The sequence below is a fragment of the Castor canadensis genome, chromosome 9 (assembly GCF_047511655.1).
Source record: "Castor canadensis chromosome 9, mCasCan1.hap1v2, whole genome shotgun sequence".
In the NCBI taxonomy this organism is placed as follows: domain Eukaryota; kingdom Metazoa; phylum Chordata; class Mammalia; order Rodentia; family Castoridae; genus Castor; species Castor canadensis.
In genome coordinates, this window is record NC_133394.1 from 95,572,634 (window position 1) to 95,589,983 (window position 17,350).

The 17,350-nt window shown below is 33.3% G+C and overlaps 1 protein-coding gene across 6 annotated transcripts in view; it reads left to right on the forward strand.

Annotated features, from left to right (window-relative positions):
* The window catches only part of Ankrd17 (ankyrin repeat domain 17), a 153,435-nt gene that overhangs the window by 67,081 nt on the left and 69,004 nt on the right, over positions 1–17,350 (forward strand). For all 6 annotated transcript variants that reach the window (XM_020157111.2, XM_020157112.2, XM_020157113.2 and 3 more), the window contains exons 3-11: positions 2,113–2,269; positions 5,836–5,983; positions 6,144–6,291; positions 7,423–7,656; positions 9,868–9,962; positions 11,798–12,035; positions 13,177–13,368; positions 13,746–13,855; positions 15,902–15,989. In XM_020157111.2, the coding sequence (XP_020012700.1) occupies positions 2,113–2,269; positions 5,836–5,983; positions 6,144–6,291; positions 7,423–7,656; positions 9,868–9,962; positions 11,798–12,035; positions 13,177–13,368; positions 13,746–13,855; positions 15,902–15,989 (1,410 nt within the window). The remainder of the gene's footprint in view (positions 1–2,112; positions 2,270–5,835; positions 5,984–6,143; positions 6,292–7,422; positions 7,657–9,867; positions 9,963–11,797; positions 12,036–13,176; positions 13,369–13,745; positions 13,856–15,901; positions 15,990–17,350) is intronic.

The window sequence follows — 17,350 nt, forward strand, 5'->3', positions numbered from 1 at the left end:
TACCTTTTTTGAGAAAAGATACACAAAAGGCAAAATTTTTTGAGTTTATCTGACAATTTCTATTGAATGTATAGAACTCTGCTTTTGAAATCATTTTCTAAAATTTTGTGGTTCTTTTCAGTTGATTATATGTCAGAAGTGGGAAAGAACAATCTAGCCATCATGTTCTTTTTCTGTTTTGATCTTTGCTGGTTAATATCTAATAATTGAATAATACCAGGAAAACAAAAGGGATCACTGTAATTTGGGATAGCTAGTATAATTAATTTTTTTATCACAGCTTATTCATTTGAAAGATTATCATCTCTCTTCCATTATTTCCTGGTTATATTTGCTAAAATTTCCTTTATGAATATATGAGAAGTTCATAAAGAATTAAAGTGTATGATTTTGTTCTTTCTTTTTAAAGCAAAAAAGTGATTTACTTTCTGCTAATCCATATTTATCCTCTGGCCTACTTCTCTTTTGCTGTCACTCACAAATTTTTAAGATTGGAGCTAATTATCTCATTGAAATCTGTGACCGTAACTTCACTAGTGACATAATATATTTCAATAAAGATAAGATAATTTATTTGAATACTACTACTATGGCAAATTCAGAATATAGTATGAATAATAATATTAAGGTAGCAAATTATATAACCATTGTCAGTTTTACCAGGCCAATACTGTTTATATTCTTTGTACGTCTTAATTGACACATATAAAATTTGTGAACTATGAACACTTTGTTATAGCTAAAATCATAAAGGATTCTTGCCAGATTTATTTTTGGCTTTATACGATATATTTGATGCCATTTGTACCCCCCTTCACTGTTGTTAAATATATTTGTTTGTCCGTATATGTTATTTATTATAAAGTAGCTGGTAATTTTCATCTCTGCCTTTATTAAATACTTTGTTTATAAACCTACTGATTATGTCTCCTTAACTTTAATGTGTGTCTGAATTACTATAGTGGTCAGTTCAGAAATGGGGATTTTTGGATCAATATATCATGGAGACTGAGATTCTGCATTTTTGACAAGGTCCTAAGTAATAGCAGTGCTTCCATTCAATGGACCACACCCTAACAGTAAATGTTAGGGTTCTGTGATATCCTTCAGAATTACATAAAAAGTTCTGGATCTTCATTTTGTATCAGAATCATACATAGCTGCCTAGGCCCTGCTTTCTATTTACTGCATTGTGTCTGCAGATACAGGAGAGCTTAGCAGCTGTATTTTTGAAAAGCACCACAGGTGATATAGATGGGGCAGCCTAGAGTAAGCATAATCAATTTAGAATAATGAAGGTTAGAGGTAAACTTGCTTTACCTGGATATTTGAGAAAGTAAAAATTATATTGCATTCAAATGGTTACTATTTCTGTTTTTAGATTTTTTTCTTTTGGTGTTCTGAACAATTCTTATAGATATGATTTCGAGTAGATAGTAAGTTATAGAAGACATACTCATGTTTATGTGTGTGTATATTTTATATTTTATGAGTATATATACATATACTCATGTATATATATGTTTATTCTAGTATTATAGCCTAGAATGTCTTTTAGGGCTATTTTTGGGCATAAATGATAACCAAGTAAACATTCTTAAGCAAAATATTGGACATTTATTAAAAATACAGTAAGGGTGCTGGCATTACTGCGTCAGTAAGTCAAAAATATATTTTTTCAGTACTCTTTCTCTTTTTTTCTGTTTCTCTGTTCTCCATGTTGACTTTATTTTGGGCAGTCTTTCTGTATGTGGTGATAAAAGTGACTAAATAGCTCATGACTCACATCTCACCAGTTTAGCAACCTTTGTACATTCTTACAAAGACACGACAGTTGTCTAAGTGAGGACTCCTAGTAGTCCCAGCATAGGCTAAAGACCCACATTTAGCACCAAAATGTGACAAGATCATAACCACATGGGAGGAATAAGGTTTTTACAAAATTAAAGAAGAGTGATTTCCCAGAAGATTCTAGGCAAACAATATGTATGTCTTCTGTACCATTTGTTGGTTATTTGTTTTTATATGTATATACACACACTTAAGTAACATGAATTGTGCTTTGTATTTCCTTTCTGGTATATGTCTGTTGGTGTAAAAATAATACAACAGGAATCGGCAAATTATCCACTGCAGATGGTAAAGCCTTTGCAGATCCTGAAGTACTCCGGAGGTTGACATCGTCTGTCAGTTGTGCGTTGGATGAAGCTGCCGCTGCGCTTACCCGTATGAGAGCTGAAAGCACAGCAAATGCAGGGCAGTCGGACAAGTAAGTGCTATTTAAGTGCTATTTTTTGCTATGATCATTATGAAAAACATTTTTTTTTTTAAAGAATAAAAATTTCTGCCATTTATTCAGCATTTATTTTGTGGTTGACACTGTGCTAAGCCTCTTAATATGTGGTATCTGTAGTCACAAAAACCTTGTTATGTCACAGATTTTGTTTTAACTCCTATTTCGTACAAGTGGCAGAGCTCTAATGTCTTTCTGGCTGCAAGGCTGACTTCTTAGCCAATGTTTTATTTAAAACATAAAATAAAATAAAAAGACCTTTTGCTTCGAAGTCAACCTGGGCAAATAGTTTATGAGACCCTGTCTCGGAAAAAACCATCACAAAAACGGGCTGATGGAGTAGCTCAAGGTATAGGCCCTGAATTTGAAACCAGTACCAAAGACCTTTTGCTTACTTAAATTTTGTTGTTTTTTTTATGTATTGGTGACAAAGTAGTAAATGCTGTTCAGTTAGTTGTATCATTTTCCATTTCATGTGCAGTTTTGACCATTTCAAAGGGAAAGATTTTTATTTGCTTATTTCATGAAGTTTTTAAGAAGCCATTGATCAGCGGGGTGTTGGTGGCTCATGCTTATAATCCTAGCTGTTCAGGAGGCAGAGATCAGGAGAGTTGCAGTTCAGAGTCAGCCTGGGCAAGTAGTTTGAGAAACCCTATCTGGAAAAACCCATCACATAAAAAAAATGACTGATGGAATGCTTTAAGGTGTAGACCCTGAGTTCAAACCCCAGTACTGCGCAAAAAAAAAAAAAAAAAAAAAAAGTCATAGATCCAGTAAATTGTTTGCCTTGTATATTTTGGAGTTAGCAACCACCGAGTAATTTTTTTATAACTTGATGTTGTTTTCTGGTGATAATTATGCAATTAAAAAATTACCGTCTCACATGCAAATAGAGTTATGGATGTGTGTTGACAAATGGATATAAACTCCAGAAGTACCTGAAAACGATATTATTAATATATTACTGTTTCCAATTCTCAGTGAACTCTTTTTTTTCTTCCCACCTCTAACTACAACAAATGCATTTGACTTATTTTACCAATTGTGAAAATGGGAATATTCTATTACAGTCCTGGGTAGCTTTGAGAAATGCATCCTTAGGTGATTTTAATGTAGAATACTTGCCAAACTAAGACAGCTATAAGGACACTAGGTGATAATCTTACGGAACTGCTATCCTATATGTAGTCCATTGTTGATACTGTGTGCATGTGTATAGATTGTAGATAAGGGTTTAGAGAGAAAATGATAGCATTGAACAACTGTCTTTTAAAAATTTTTCTTTTGAGCTGGGCACTCGTGGCTCATGCCTGTAATCATAGTTACTTGGAAAGCTGAGATCCAGAGGATCATGGTTTGAGACCAGCCCTAGCAAATGGTTGGAGACACCTCATCTACAAAGTAACTGAGCAAAATTTACTGGAGGCGTGACTCAAGCAATTTGATAGAGTTGCAAGCACAAAGCCCTGAGTTCAGATCCCAGTTATACCAAAAAAGTCTTTTCCTAACTTTATATGCACTATCCTTTAAAACCATAAGTTGTATAAAATTAGAAAGTATATGAATTTGGTATTTCTCTTAGCTCTTTGTCTTCATCCAGATTTTTGTGTTTTAATTTAATTTGCTTTTCCTAGATGGACTTTCTTTAGTTATTTTTGGGTTCAGTTCTTTAGTTAATATTGTTTTACTAGCCTATAATACTATCGATAATCTCCAGGTATTTTTAATGTGGTGCATGCTGAGAGTGGCAAGAAAGAAAACTAAAAGACCTTGAAGAGTAGTTAAAGCTAGTTCAAGCAGGAAGTAGAAAAGAAAAATTACAATTCACAGATTATTTTAGATTTTGTGAAATTGCATTATGTTTGAGGCAATCATATTCATTCAGTAAAGCTTGAGAAGTATTGACTAAGTGCAAATTTAATATTAGTTAAGTGCAGTGTCACATGCCAGAATAAATATGACCTTTACCCAAAGTTCTGCAGTTTAGTTATTCTGAGGTAGAGATCCTATAAGGTTGTTTTAAAGCTATATAAAATGAAAAGTCTAAACAGTAAAAGAGGGTATGTGCATGAAGAAAGGTATGTTCTTACACAGGAAATGTATTGTGGGAAAGATTTTTCTTAAATTTGCTTAAAAGTGATAGAGATCACGGGCCTAGTGATTGTCAGTATTCCATGAAGAGAGAAGCCACCTTTGAGACTTTTGCTTTTGTAAGGTGACAATACAGTTTAAGTGAAATATATAGTATGAAACAGAACTAGGGGTAACAAATTTAAAAAGGGAACTTCTAGGGTAGTATCTGGGTTGGAAGTCATTGCATTTTTAATGGGGAGGTGAGGGCCAGGGAAGTCTTCACTTAGATGGCTTTTTAGCAAAGACCTGAAATTGGTAAGGTTGCTAGCTATACCTGAGAAAGAGAAAATGTCTTGGTAGGACAGCAAGTGCAATTTTATCTTGAGGTTGGAGCTCACTTAGCATATTTAGTGAATAACAGTAACGATACTGGGGCCAAAGTAGAAGGAATAATGGTTGAGAGGGGATGAGATAAAGCCAGAGTGGTAAAAAGGAGAGAGGAGCATGGTATCCTGACTCTGGGAAGATAATGTAAGGACTTTGGCTTTTACCATGGCTTGAGATTGGAGGATTCTGATCATGATCTACTTTTCTTTAAACAAGATCTCTATGACTGACTTGTTGAAAGGAGCCTGAAGGAAAATAAACGTGGAAGTAGAGAGACAGGTTAGGAGATTTTCCATAACCTGGCTAAGTATAATGGTCTTGAATGGCTGATAGTTATAGCAGAGGTAGAGAAAAGAGATTATCCAGTGGTACCTTTAGTAACTGAAACAAGGCCAAGTTCAAGAGGTTGAGTTACAGTTGAAATAAGGAGAATAGTAATATTCCTGTATTTAGAATGAATTTTATCCAGAACCAAAGAGAATGTCTATAGTAATTTTTGGGAAATTTAAAGAACAAAAACTTTCTTTTAGTCTAATTTTCTGTTCTATTTTTTCCCTCCTTAATTTTACTTGCCTAAATTTTTTGAAACTTACCCTAAAATATGACAGACTGTGTTCATTATCCTTTTATTAATATTACATGCTTCTATCTTTTTCTCTGGTTTCCCTTTACTTGATGGAAAGAGTTAGATAGACTTTATAATTAGTACATATTTTTCCCATTTTATGCTTTTTATTAAATTTCATAAGTTTTCTAGTGACTGAACAAAAGAAGTGTAAGTACAATTTGTATTTTGTGTACAATTTTATAAAATTTTACCTTATCTGTTATTTCTCCCCTTTCCATAAATTAGACTTATCCTTCAGTTACATAATTGAAAACATTAAAGAACATTGATAATTTCAATTCAGTAGCTTTTATGTATAACATTTTAAGGCCATTGAATTCAGTCATTTTTAGCTTTCATTTCATTATATTATGATTATTTTTGTTTAGCAATACCCTCAAGACTGACATAAAAAAACAAGACTGTGAAATTTTTTTTATTATATCCTGAAATTGTAGTATTTTTCCCTCAATAGCCGCAGTTTGGCAGAAGCCTGTTCAGAAGGAGATGTGAATGCTGTGCGGAAGTTACTCATTGAAGGGCGAAGTGTAAATGAACACACTGAGGAAGGGGAGAGCCTCCTTTGTTTAGCTTGTTCTGCTGGATACTATGAGCTTGCACAGGTTTGTATTAGTAAAATAAACTTTTTAAGCTCTTAATCCCTCAAGTAGTTTTGTTAAATAAACTTTGTGTTTATTGACCTTGATGAATCTTATCAATACAAATTCAAACTTCTTGATGAAATTTTCCAATATCCTTTAAACTTCATTTTTCTTTCCCAAGGTTTTGTTGGCAATGCATGCAAATGTCGAAGACAGGGGGATTAAAGGTGACATTACACCTTTGATGGCTGCTGCTAATGGAGGACATGTCAAAATTGTGAAGTTGCTGCTAGCTCATAAAGCCGATGTCAATGCACAGTCTTCAACAGGTCATGCATATTTCTTTTTCATTTTGACAAATAGTAGCATCCTTCTGTTTAATAATTGTTTCACATGGACATGATCGTTACCAGTGTTTTCACAATGCTCTGTTTCTTAGAAGTACTACAGATTTGTGTAAGTATTGTGTTTTGTTTTGTTTATAAGGGCAATTACTTGGTCTATTAAGGTTGTTTTAGATTAGATATAACTGACCAAGTTGGACAGACCACCCTCTTGGAAGTGGAGAGGTATGAGTTATAGCTCTTAAAGCCCAGTTCCCTGTTTTCTGGGGAGAATAGAAGGAAGGATATGGGACAATGAGCTGGTCCATCATTTCCTACTGTTGCTAAACTGTGCTTATGGAAAAAGAAAGCTATGATAACATTGTGTCCCAAAAGGGTATATAACTATAGCATAAACTAATTGTTTTTTCAAATTTGGACTTACATAGATATGTGTAAAAGTTCTGAAATTATATGGAAATATATTTTGTGAGTTTCCTTCATGTAAAAATTAATTTGACTTTATTAGGCGTTTTAAATAAATTTGAAAATCTACATGAAATATTTATTTTACTCAGGAAGTTGCTTTTTTCCTTTAAAAGTTTAAATTTTTGTCATTAAGAAAGTATTAGTATTTTTTATGATGGTGTACACATTTAATCCTAGCACTCAGGATGCCAGAGCAGGGTTCAGGGACATCCTGGGCTATATACATAGTAAGACACGAAGAGAGAGACACACATACACACACACACACACACACACACACACACACACACAATTAGAAATTATTGTAACTTAGTGATCAGTTAACTAATGTTAGAAGTTACAAGTCTGTATGATTAAAAGGAATGGCATACGAGATATACAGATTATTTTAGGTTATGATTTTTAAAAATAATGCTTATGAAACATTTTTCTGATTAAAGTTAAAAGATAACTTTTACTCATTTGAAAAGGGAAAAGTTTGTTTCAAGGGATTATTGCCCAGTTCTTTTAAAGCTCCTAAAATTAGGTTAGTCCATTACCTAATTATTAGAGTTACAACTTCTATTTCAGTTTTCTTAATGTAAATTAGATGTTTCCTTTTGTTGGAGTGTTTTATGTTAATGTCTTTGTTTTTCTTTATTAAAATAGGCAATACAGCACTTACATATGCTTGTGCTGGAGGCTATGTAGATGTTGTAAAGGTGCTCTTGGAATCCGGTGCTAGTATTGAGGACCATAATGAAAATGGTCATACTCCTCTTATGGAAGCTGGAAGTGCTGGACATGTTGAAGTAGCCAGATTGCTGCTAGAAAATGGGGCTGGCATTAATACGCATTCCAATGAATTTAAGGAGAGTGCCCTTACATTAGCTTGTTATAAAGGTACAAGTATAAACCTGTTTTTGTAGCAAAGTTTTTAAATACACAAAATTATAATTATTTTTTAAATCTGATTTTAAAATTAAAATAATAGTGAAACATTATTTGTAGTGCATAATTAAATGTTAAATGTGTTTAAAGTATTTCATAGTTTATATATAATATGTAGACTTTACAAATATATAGACTCCACATTATAAATATTGTCAGTGAAAAAATGACAGTTGATGCAATTTTATCAGAAACAGTTATTTAATTTTAATATAAAGTGTATTTTCTGATGGCCTTTCATGTTGGGAACATTTTTCCTGGTGCAGAGTATATCTGATACTTTGATTGCCAGCTGACCTGAAAATACTGATAATACAGAAAATAACCCTCTGTTGAATGGGCTACACCAGACAATTGTGTGAAAAGATGCCTGGTCTGCAAATAATGTTTTAGATTCTTGAATGACAGCCACAGAGTCAAACATTTTTAAGAATATACAGATGTGATAGATAAGTGGCTTGTGAGGTGAAGTTTTTTTACTTTAAAGTAAAGCAGCATTAAAATAAAAGATGGCATGCAATTTTGTGTCTATATAGTTAGTTCAGTGTTTTATACTAGCTGCTAAGCTGCATTTGTATCATATAATAAGTGATCACTTTTGACCCTGAAGTCTCAAGTAAAAGCTGTTACAATACCAGATATAAAAATTTAAGGAGGCAGTCATTCTCAGGGCTAAACCTTTACTTGCATGAACTTGTTGAGTGAGTGAATTCCTCAACCTAATTCAAGACCTGTTGTTGCTTAGTTCCATTCTAGTTAGTGGCCAAGATTGTGATGCCTTTTGGAAAATTTTTCTTTATAAATATAAGAAAGTAATGATTAGATACAGAAATGACTAAAATTTAAGTTAAATTTGAAAAATACTCATTATTTAAGTGTTTTTGCATATCTGATGTTGACTGGTTTTCAAGTAGGAAGCACAGCTCATGTCCCTTACTTCTCTAACCCTGGTTGGTGATATGGCAGAGGCCTATCTTCATGGGGAGGGGAGTGGATGGAATTGGAGTTCCCTGATTAGACAGCTGTCTCCCTTTTCACACTTTAGAACCCAGTACTAGTGGTATTTCCCTGCTAAATCTCTTTTGGCCAGAGATCTTTGCAATGGGGCTGCATATGACTACTCTTGGCTTTCCTTGTTGCTTGTAGCTCCACCCTGCTTTCCAGAAATAACAAATGAGGTTGGGGTTTGCAGATTTTAATGACGAGCTGTGTAGAGACCTAAGTTGGTAAGAGCATGTCTCCACTCCCAGAGATCCATTACCCTCATCCCTTCCTTTGTTTCCATTGAGGTTTCCTAGGACATAGATTAACCAAGAGTGTGGGGAAGGAAAAGAACTCTGGCTGAGACTGAGCACTGATGTAGATGTTTGGGAGGTGAGAATGACAGGAAAGGAAGATAGAGGTGGTTAGCCAAAACAAGATGTAGTAGGCGCTATACTTTTGGTCTTGTTTTAACTGTTTATCTACAACTCTCCCTTTCCACAAATTCCATGTGATTACAAATTGATCACATACCAAATAAAGCTGGGGCAGTGTAGGGAAGTTATTTTTCTACTGTTTCTTGTTTCTTGTGTGGCAACTAAAGTCTTTTCAAAATATAATTGTATAATCTGCTTTTTAACCACTCAAGGTATTTGCATCCGATCTTACATGGTTTATTTGAAGCTGTAAAGATGCAGAGGTGTGTGCACAGATGTATTGATATCTACATAAATGAGTGAATATAACTTGAATCTTGTTGCAAGAACATGCAGTTCTTGATTTTTAGATAGATTACTCTTAAAAAATTTGTTAGTTGGAATTTAAAACACACTTCCTTGTGAAAGTAGCTTGAATGATTATCATACCAAGCCACTAGTTCATAAAAGCTACTTTATTACATAGCACAAATAAAATAAATATAGCATGCCTTTGTTCATAAAGGTCATAAAAGGGATATTTTGGATGTTGGAAAATGGCATCTCTGTTCATTTACAGCATAGATTCTAGTACCAGCAATTTTTAGGGCAGTAGGATCACTTATATAATTTATGTTTAGAAGTTTAGTATTATGCCTATAATGTAATAATGTAAGTTAAATATAACTAAGTGTTTCTGTGATTTAAAAAAAAATATTTTTTGAAATAAAATATTTCCAAGTAATTCAACACATTTTTGGTTTAGGACATCTAGAGATGGTGCGATTTCTTTTGGAAGCAGGCGCTGATCAAGAGCATAAAACAGATGAAATGCATACTGCTCTAATGGAGGCTTGCATGGTAAGATGGGATGAAATATTTTTATGTTAGACATAGTTGTGTATAATAAATGCCTTTTCTTTTGAATGCAAAGATTCTATTTATCATAATTTTATTGTGGAGAAGAACCTCAGCTGTCTGAATTGCTAACATTCAGAGCCATTGATTTTTGTAAAGTTTTATAATACTATGTTTTATGCTACCCTCTACATTTTCCTTTCACATAATTTTATACTGGTTTTACAGTTGTCATAAAAGTCCTTTTCAAAGATGGGTCTATGATATTAAAGAGGAAAGTGTAATCCAGAGTATCCATACAATAGTATGTATAATATGTATTTCAAATTACTAAAGAGTAACTTAAAGGACTATTATTATTTGTGTTACATAATTCATCTTCTGTCCTGGGTGTTTCTGACTTCCTTTTTTAAGAACTATTTTATATAGCTTGTACTTCAGAATAAACCATTATAGTAGACAGAGATAAATAAGAATAAAATTATGAGAATAATGTGCCAAAGATCGAAAAAGACCTTAAATGAATTTGAAATTGTTTTTAAGTCAGCTTCCCTTTAAAGAATGATTAATGGAAGGATGCCACATTCATTTACTGAGTTTTAAAATACTATGTGGGCCATCATTCGAGACTTGAATTATTTATTATAACATAATTCTCTCAGTATTTGCTTTAGTAAGCTATTCTTTTTTGCACGTATGAGTTTTCCAAGAAGTTATTGAATGCCGGGTGCCAGTGGCTAACACCTGTAATCAACCCTAGCTACTCAGGAGGCCAAGATCAGGAGAATCACTGTTTGAGGCCAGCTGGGGCAAATAGTTTGCGAGACGCAATCTTGAAAAAAAAAATTCACCACACAAAAAAGGGCTCATGAAGTGGCTCAAGGCATAGTTACTGAGTTCCTCTTCTTAAAGTTAGGTTAACATCTGTCTCTGGGGTTCTTACGAGGACTGAATGAGATAATGTGGATTAAAGCACCCCAATAATATTAACAGTTTTAACAATTCTCTGAGAAGGAAATTAAGTCATTATGGCCACACTCCAAACAATCCATGTATAGATAAAGAAACGACTATTTTATTGGTGCAGTATGCACTGTAGATAAAGGTTTTAAGTAAATGAATAGCTGACAATGGTGATGCATACCTGTAATTGAAAAGGTTGAGAGTTTAAGGCTAACCTGAGCTACATAGTGAGTTTCAGGCCAGCCTGAGCTACATAGCAACACCACCTCTCAATTTTTTTTTTTTTTAAATAAGTGACTTTGTACAGCAGAGACTCAGAGCTGAACAGCAAAGTAACCAGGGTAATGACCCAATGGAGTTGTGTAACGTGGCAAGACAGGGACCTGAAATGTAATAGCTTGAAATCTCTGTAAGATAATACATCAAAGGGAAAAAAAGAAACAGTACATTGAAGGAAATACAGAATGGGAAAGAAATTCTTGAAGTTGGCAGTAATTAGGTAAACTGTGAGAGTTGATAGTGCATAATAAAATAAATAGTGATTTACTCAACTATTTTATTTTTTTGTGGTGCTAGGACTTGAACTCAGGGCCTACCCTTGAGCAACTTCACCAGCCCTTTTGTGTGATAGGTTTTTTTGCAATAGGGTCTCAGGAACTATTTGCCTGGGCTTGCCTTGAACTGCAGTCCTGTTGATCTCTGTCTCCTGAGTAGCTAGGGTTATAGGTGTGAGCCACTGGCACCTGGCGCCTATTAGAGATTTTTAAATTTCTTATTTGAATGGAGATCAGCAAGCTTCATTGTGTAGTGAGAAATCTTCAAAAATTTTAAACATTTTTAATGGTGATTTAATTTTTTTTTTTAATTATGATTAGGATGGTCATGTTGAAGTAGCTAGGTTACTTCTTGACAGCGGTGCCCAGGTGAACATGCCTGCTGATTCATTTGAGTCACCATTGACTTTGGCTGCATGTGGTGGGCATGTGGAACTCGCAGCTTTACTTATTGAAAGAGGAGCTAGCCTGGAAGAGGTTAATGATGAAGGTTACACACCTTTGATGGAAGCAGCTCGGGAAGGACATGAAGAAATGGTGGCATTACTTCTAGGGCAAGGTAAACTTATCAGTCAAGACACTAAATGATAAATGTGTAAAATACAAGAATATAATTTTATAAAATTTAATATCAATATTTCACCTCTCTAGAAGATTGGTAATTAAATTTTGGTACCCAAAGTAATGGCCTTAAAAATGGCTTATACACGTTTAAAATCAAATAGACCTCTTTAATATAGAATGTTGAGATTCATATGTTACGTGAATAAAAAACTAGAACTGGGATTGGCATAGGCTTATGAGTTGAGGGTATGAGATTCACCTTTTCTCTTGATATGTTGAGAGAACATAGGGAACTTCTCTTTTGGGAAAAGTAGCACAATTTACTGCACTAAAATATCTGAAGTTTAGAAGTAATTTCCCATCTCTGTATTTGTAGTCTGATATTATTTTCCTATTAGTAGTAAAATTCACCTTATAAAATAGAATCTGGTCAAGCTTAAGAGGAATGACAATTTACTTGTTTTTATTTAGAGGTAATATTACCTAGAATTTTAAAAGTACAGGAGCAGATTTTTGGAGCAGATTTCTTAGGTTTTAATTTAATCAAAATTCCACTGCATGTTAGTTTTGTAACTTTTCTAACCCTCTGTGTCTCATTTTTCTCATCTCTAAGGTTGTGTTTATATGTGTGTGTGTGTTAAGTTCTCTTGTCATGTAGTACATGTTAAGTGTTAGCTGTGATAATGGTAATGTTGCGATCTTGGGCACAATAATTAGCCTCAATTCTTCAGCTATGAAACAGAACTGATAATAATGCCTATATCATTTGTAAAGTTGTTAGAATATTGGCTGGTAAATAGTAAGAGCTTCTTAAATGTTAGCTGCTATTATCACCATTGATTTTTACTATCTTTTGTGAATCCTTATAAAGAGGGAATACAAGTTATTTTGCTGAGTCCTTTTATCATGTGACTTGTACCTTCTAGCTAAACATAGTATTCCAGCTGTGTACACCAAATACGGACTTGTGGGCGTGGCTATAGTAGTTTATTTTTAACTGCCTAGGAGTAGGGAAGAGACACTGTTATTTAGTATACATGTTCATTTCTGAGATATTGTTTATTATGAAACAGTCGTGTTTTGCTTATATCTGGAGTAAGTTAATGAACTCTCTTTAATTAGAATCTTTATTTTAGGAGCAAATATCAATGCACAAACTGAAGAAACTCAAGAAACTGCCTTGACTCTGGCTTGCTGTGGAGGCTTTTTGGAAGTGGCAGACTTTCTCATTAAGGCGGGAGCTGATATAGAACTTGGGTGTTCTACTCCTTTAATGGAAGCTGCTCAAGAAGGTCATTTGGAATTAGTTAAATACTTACTAGCTGCAGGTATGCATTTTTACATTTGAGAGAAATTTTGTGAATTATTTTTTAAGTAAAAATGTCAGATTGCAAATATTTTTATTTTATGTTACACTGTGTTGGAAAAAAAAAAGTGTGGAACACATTTATGTGTATTCCGAATCATTTATCCGTTATAGGAAGCTTCTGTAGCTTTTAATTTCAAACAGTTTTAATTTGTGAGAGTCTTAATTTTTTTTCTTTTTTTTTAAAGATGCTGACAATATTCTTTGTTTCTCAGAACAGATAAGGTTATTTTGTCTAATTTGAGGAGATACAGGTCATGTAGAAGAAATGTCTTAAGTTCATTTATATCTTTACAGTTCTTTTGGTAAGTATATATTGTTTTCTTAACACTGCCATAGGAGCTAATGTTCATGCAACAACAGCAACAGGAGATACAGCACTAACATATGCCTGTGAAAATGGTCATACTGATGTAGCAGATGTCTTACTTCAGGCAGGAGCAGATCTGGTAAGCTTTGTCTCTTTTTAAGCCTTTTGTTGTTGTTATTTTTATTTGCTTGTGGTGCTGGGAATCTAACTCAGGGCCTTGTACATGCACCAAGCTATATTTCCAGTCTCACTTTTTAAATCTTAATGTTTAAAAGTAAGACAAGAAATTAATTTAAACTCTGTATAGATTCTAGATAAAAGATATTTCTTTACTTCTAATATTACTTTGGGTTTTTTGCCATTCTTTTATATCATGTAGTCAGATTTTTTTTTTTCCTACACTGTTCAGTTTCTATTCTTGTTTCCATTTTTAGTAGTGCTGTTCAATCCACTAGCCTTATCCCCAAATGGGAAAGGAAACTAATGTGTTAGAGGTGTTACTACAAATGAATTTTTCTTAAGGTATTTACTTAAATATTTTTAGAAGTTTTTCTGTTTTGGTATAAAAAGGCAAGTGTTGTTTGAAGGCATTCCTGTTTAGCATAGGAAATAAATTGGCGAGTATTAAAACCTATTTGATAGAAATAATCCTTTCCCCGAAGTAGTCTGTAACTAAATAAAAGAGGGTAAAATAGATACTAATATCATTGAATGATAGATTATAAAAAGGTGTGACAGCGAAAATGCAGAGAGTAAAGAAACTCAAAGAGGTAAAGCAATTATTTGAGATACTATGTCTTAGGCTGGGTGTGGTTTAGAAAGGTAGAGATGGCGATGTTTTCTCAAAAGAGGTGCTCCCGATGGAAAAATGCATGAGTACAGTCTGAGAAGTAGGAAAGCTTGAAGCACATAGGTATAGGGAGAATAGCTAGTCTTCCAGTTTAGCCTGTGGAATACTAGGAGAGAAATCCAAACGTGGTTTTTATTTAAAATGTAGGCATATTTCCATGGGACTAAGTTTCTGTGATTAAGCAAGAAATATAATCTATTGTAGAAGATCATAGTTTATGACAGAAGCTCACATGCAAGCAGTAATAGGCTTTTGTAGTAATTAGTTTCATAAACTTGATAATGCATTTAATGTTTCTTTTCTCATTTATGAAAAGATAGGGTTGAATTTCATTGTTGTTACGGCCTTGTTTAGCTCTGCGTGTGCTAGTACAACTCTTGTTAGACTTTGAATTTCTTTGGTGCAGGAACTGTGTTTTCAACGTTTTTACCAAAGTGGCTATGAAACACGTAGCAACGTAACGATTAGTACTTGCTATGGCAGTATCAACAACCTAGGGAATGGCTTCAGAGAGCAATCAAATTTTTCATCATATGTGAATGTTGAAAAATTGAAGTTTATATATATATATATATATATATATACACACACACACACATACATACATACATAATTTTGAACAGGTTTCTCCCATATGGTCCATAGTTGCCTAGCAATCACAATAGATTCTCTATCTTTTTCTGAATCCCGAGCAAGTGCTAATGATATCTTATAGTTCATGGTTTTAGCCAATTATCATTAGTTTTGTTATTTTTATATAATGTAAAAGAGAAAAATAGGAACATTATGAAGAGAAGAAAATGATAAACCGACAGCTGTTCGTTGCATGAAATGGATGAAGCTATTGCTAGTTGTCTTCTTTCTTCTTCCTTCTTTCTCCTCTTCCTCTTCTTTCTCTTCCTCTTCTTCCTCTTCCTCTTCTTCTTCCTGAATTAGAGTACCATACACAGTATTCAAGTTCCACAGTTCTTTTCGTAGAGACAGAGAAATTATCAGATCATTTTAGATATAGGTGTCACCATCACGTGACTTTTTTTTTTTTTTTTTTTGAGGCATGGTTCATTATATTGAACTTGTGATCCTCCTGCCTCAGCTTCCCAAGTAGTAGGGATTACAGGTACTCACCACTGAGCCTGGCAACTCCACATTTAAATGATTTCTGTAGAATATGTTTCTAATTTGAGATTTTTTTTTAATTTAAAAAATATATGTCTTAAATTTGTTCAGGGCATGCTATTTAATAGGTTTAGGTTCAGTTCTTCTGTTTTGTTTTTCATGAAGAAGAGTAATTGTCCTTTACCAATTGTATCAATTAAATCTTTTTTTTTCCCACAGGAGCATGAATCTGAAGGTGGAAGAACTCCTTTAATGAAAGCTGCAAGAGCCGGTCATGTTTGTACTGTTCAATTCTTAATTAGTAAAGGTGAATTTTTTTTCCCTCAAAGATGTCTATTCTTACCCAAAGGATTTAGAGGTTGAGAGTTGAAGAAGAGCAGTTTAGAGTATAATACACAGTGAGGACACATGTTACTAACATTTCACAAGTAAACAGTTGGTAACCACTCTGTACTCCACAGAATAGTTTTCATACAAAGTAGCACCCTTGATGAGGAATAGTTGTATAAAAATTTCTTTATAAACCTTTGAATGTTTAGATAGTCTCTCCTTTTTACGTAATACAGTATTATCTTGAAACATGGACTTTTATTTTTCTGCCACTGAAAAACTTGTGGTGCCACATCTTTACTTTATATTTTCTTAGGGAGATGGTTGTAAATGCAGCACAAAACATGTTTAAAGTTAAGACATGATAAATATGGCAAAATGCATGAGGATTTTTATTCTTGGTAATTCTAGGTTGAATGTCAAAAGACTTAATGACCCAAATAGAATAGTACGTTAGTACTAACTTTAAATTACTTGTTAGGAATTCACTACATAAACTCTATTAAAATAGTTTTTTATGAAGAATTATTCATATTCTTAACTACAGGTGACTAAATACTTGATTTGATGTAAGAATTATATATGACCATATGTAAATTTTAAAAGGTAATATATAATATTTTTTATCAAAAATACTAAACTACACATTTGTTATTGTTTAGATAAAATCAGAAATAACTTTTTGGTCAAATTGTTTCAGGCATTTATTATGTATATAAAAATATTTTCAAGAATGGAATATATACATAATTACCATCCCCTCTCATAGGTTGAGATTAATTTCAGCTTCTTTCTGCCATTTTATTTCCCTTTGTCTCATTACCTAGCACAGTTACCCAAATCGGGGATAGATTTATATCTGAGGAGAAAACATACCTGCTTTCATTCTCTGAAACTTCTTAATTTGAAAAGAAAAAGGTGGTATTATTCTTGCTTTGTAGTCCTTGATACTTCTTTATGTATTTAGACCATAAAATGCAAGTTAGTTTATTTTTACAGATTTTTATTCATCTTTTATACCAAAGAATTTGTAAATGAAATTTTGCATTTTACAAATTTTTAATACAGTGATTGGCATTAGGAGTAATGTGTACTTTTAATTTTATCATTATCTTTTACTGGTGCATACTGAAATATTTATAAACAGAATTATATCACATTTGTCTGGGATTTGCTTTAGAATAATTCAAGATGGGAGAGGAGAACTGATGTGAGTATATGTGCAGTAAGATTGCCCTATGTTAACAATCACTGAAGCTGGGTGATGGGAATGTGAGGCTTCACGGTACTGTTCTCTCACTCTTTATGGTTTTTAAAATTGCCATAAGCATTTGAAGC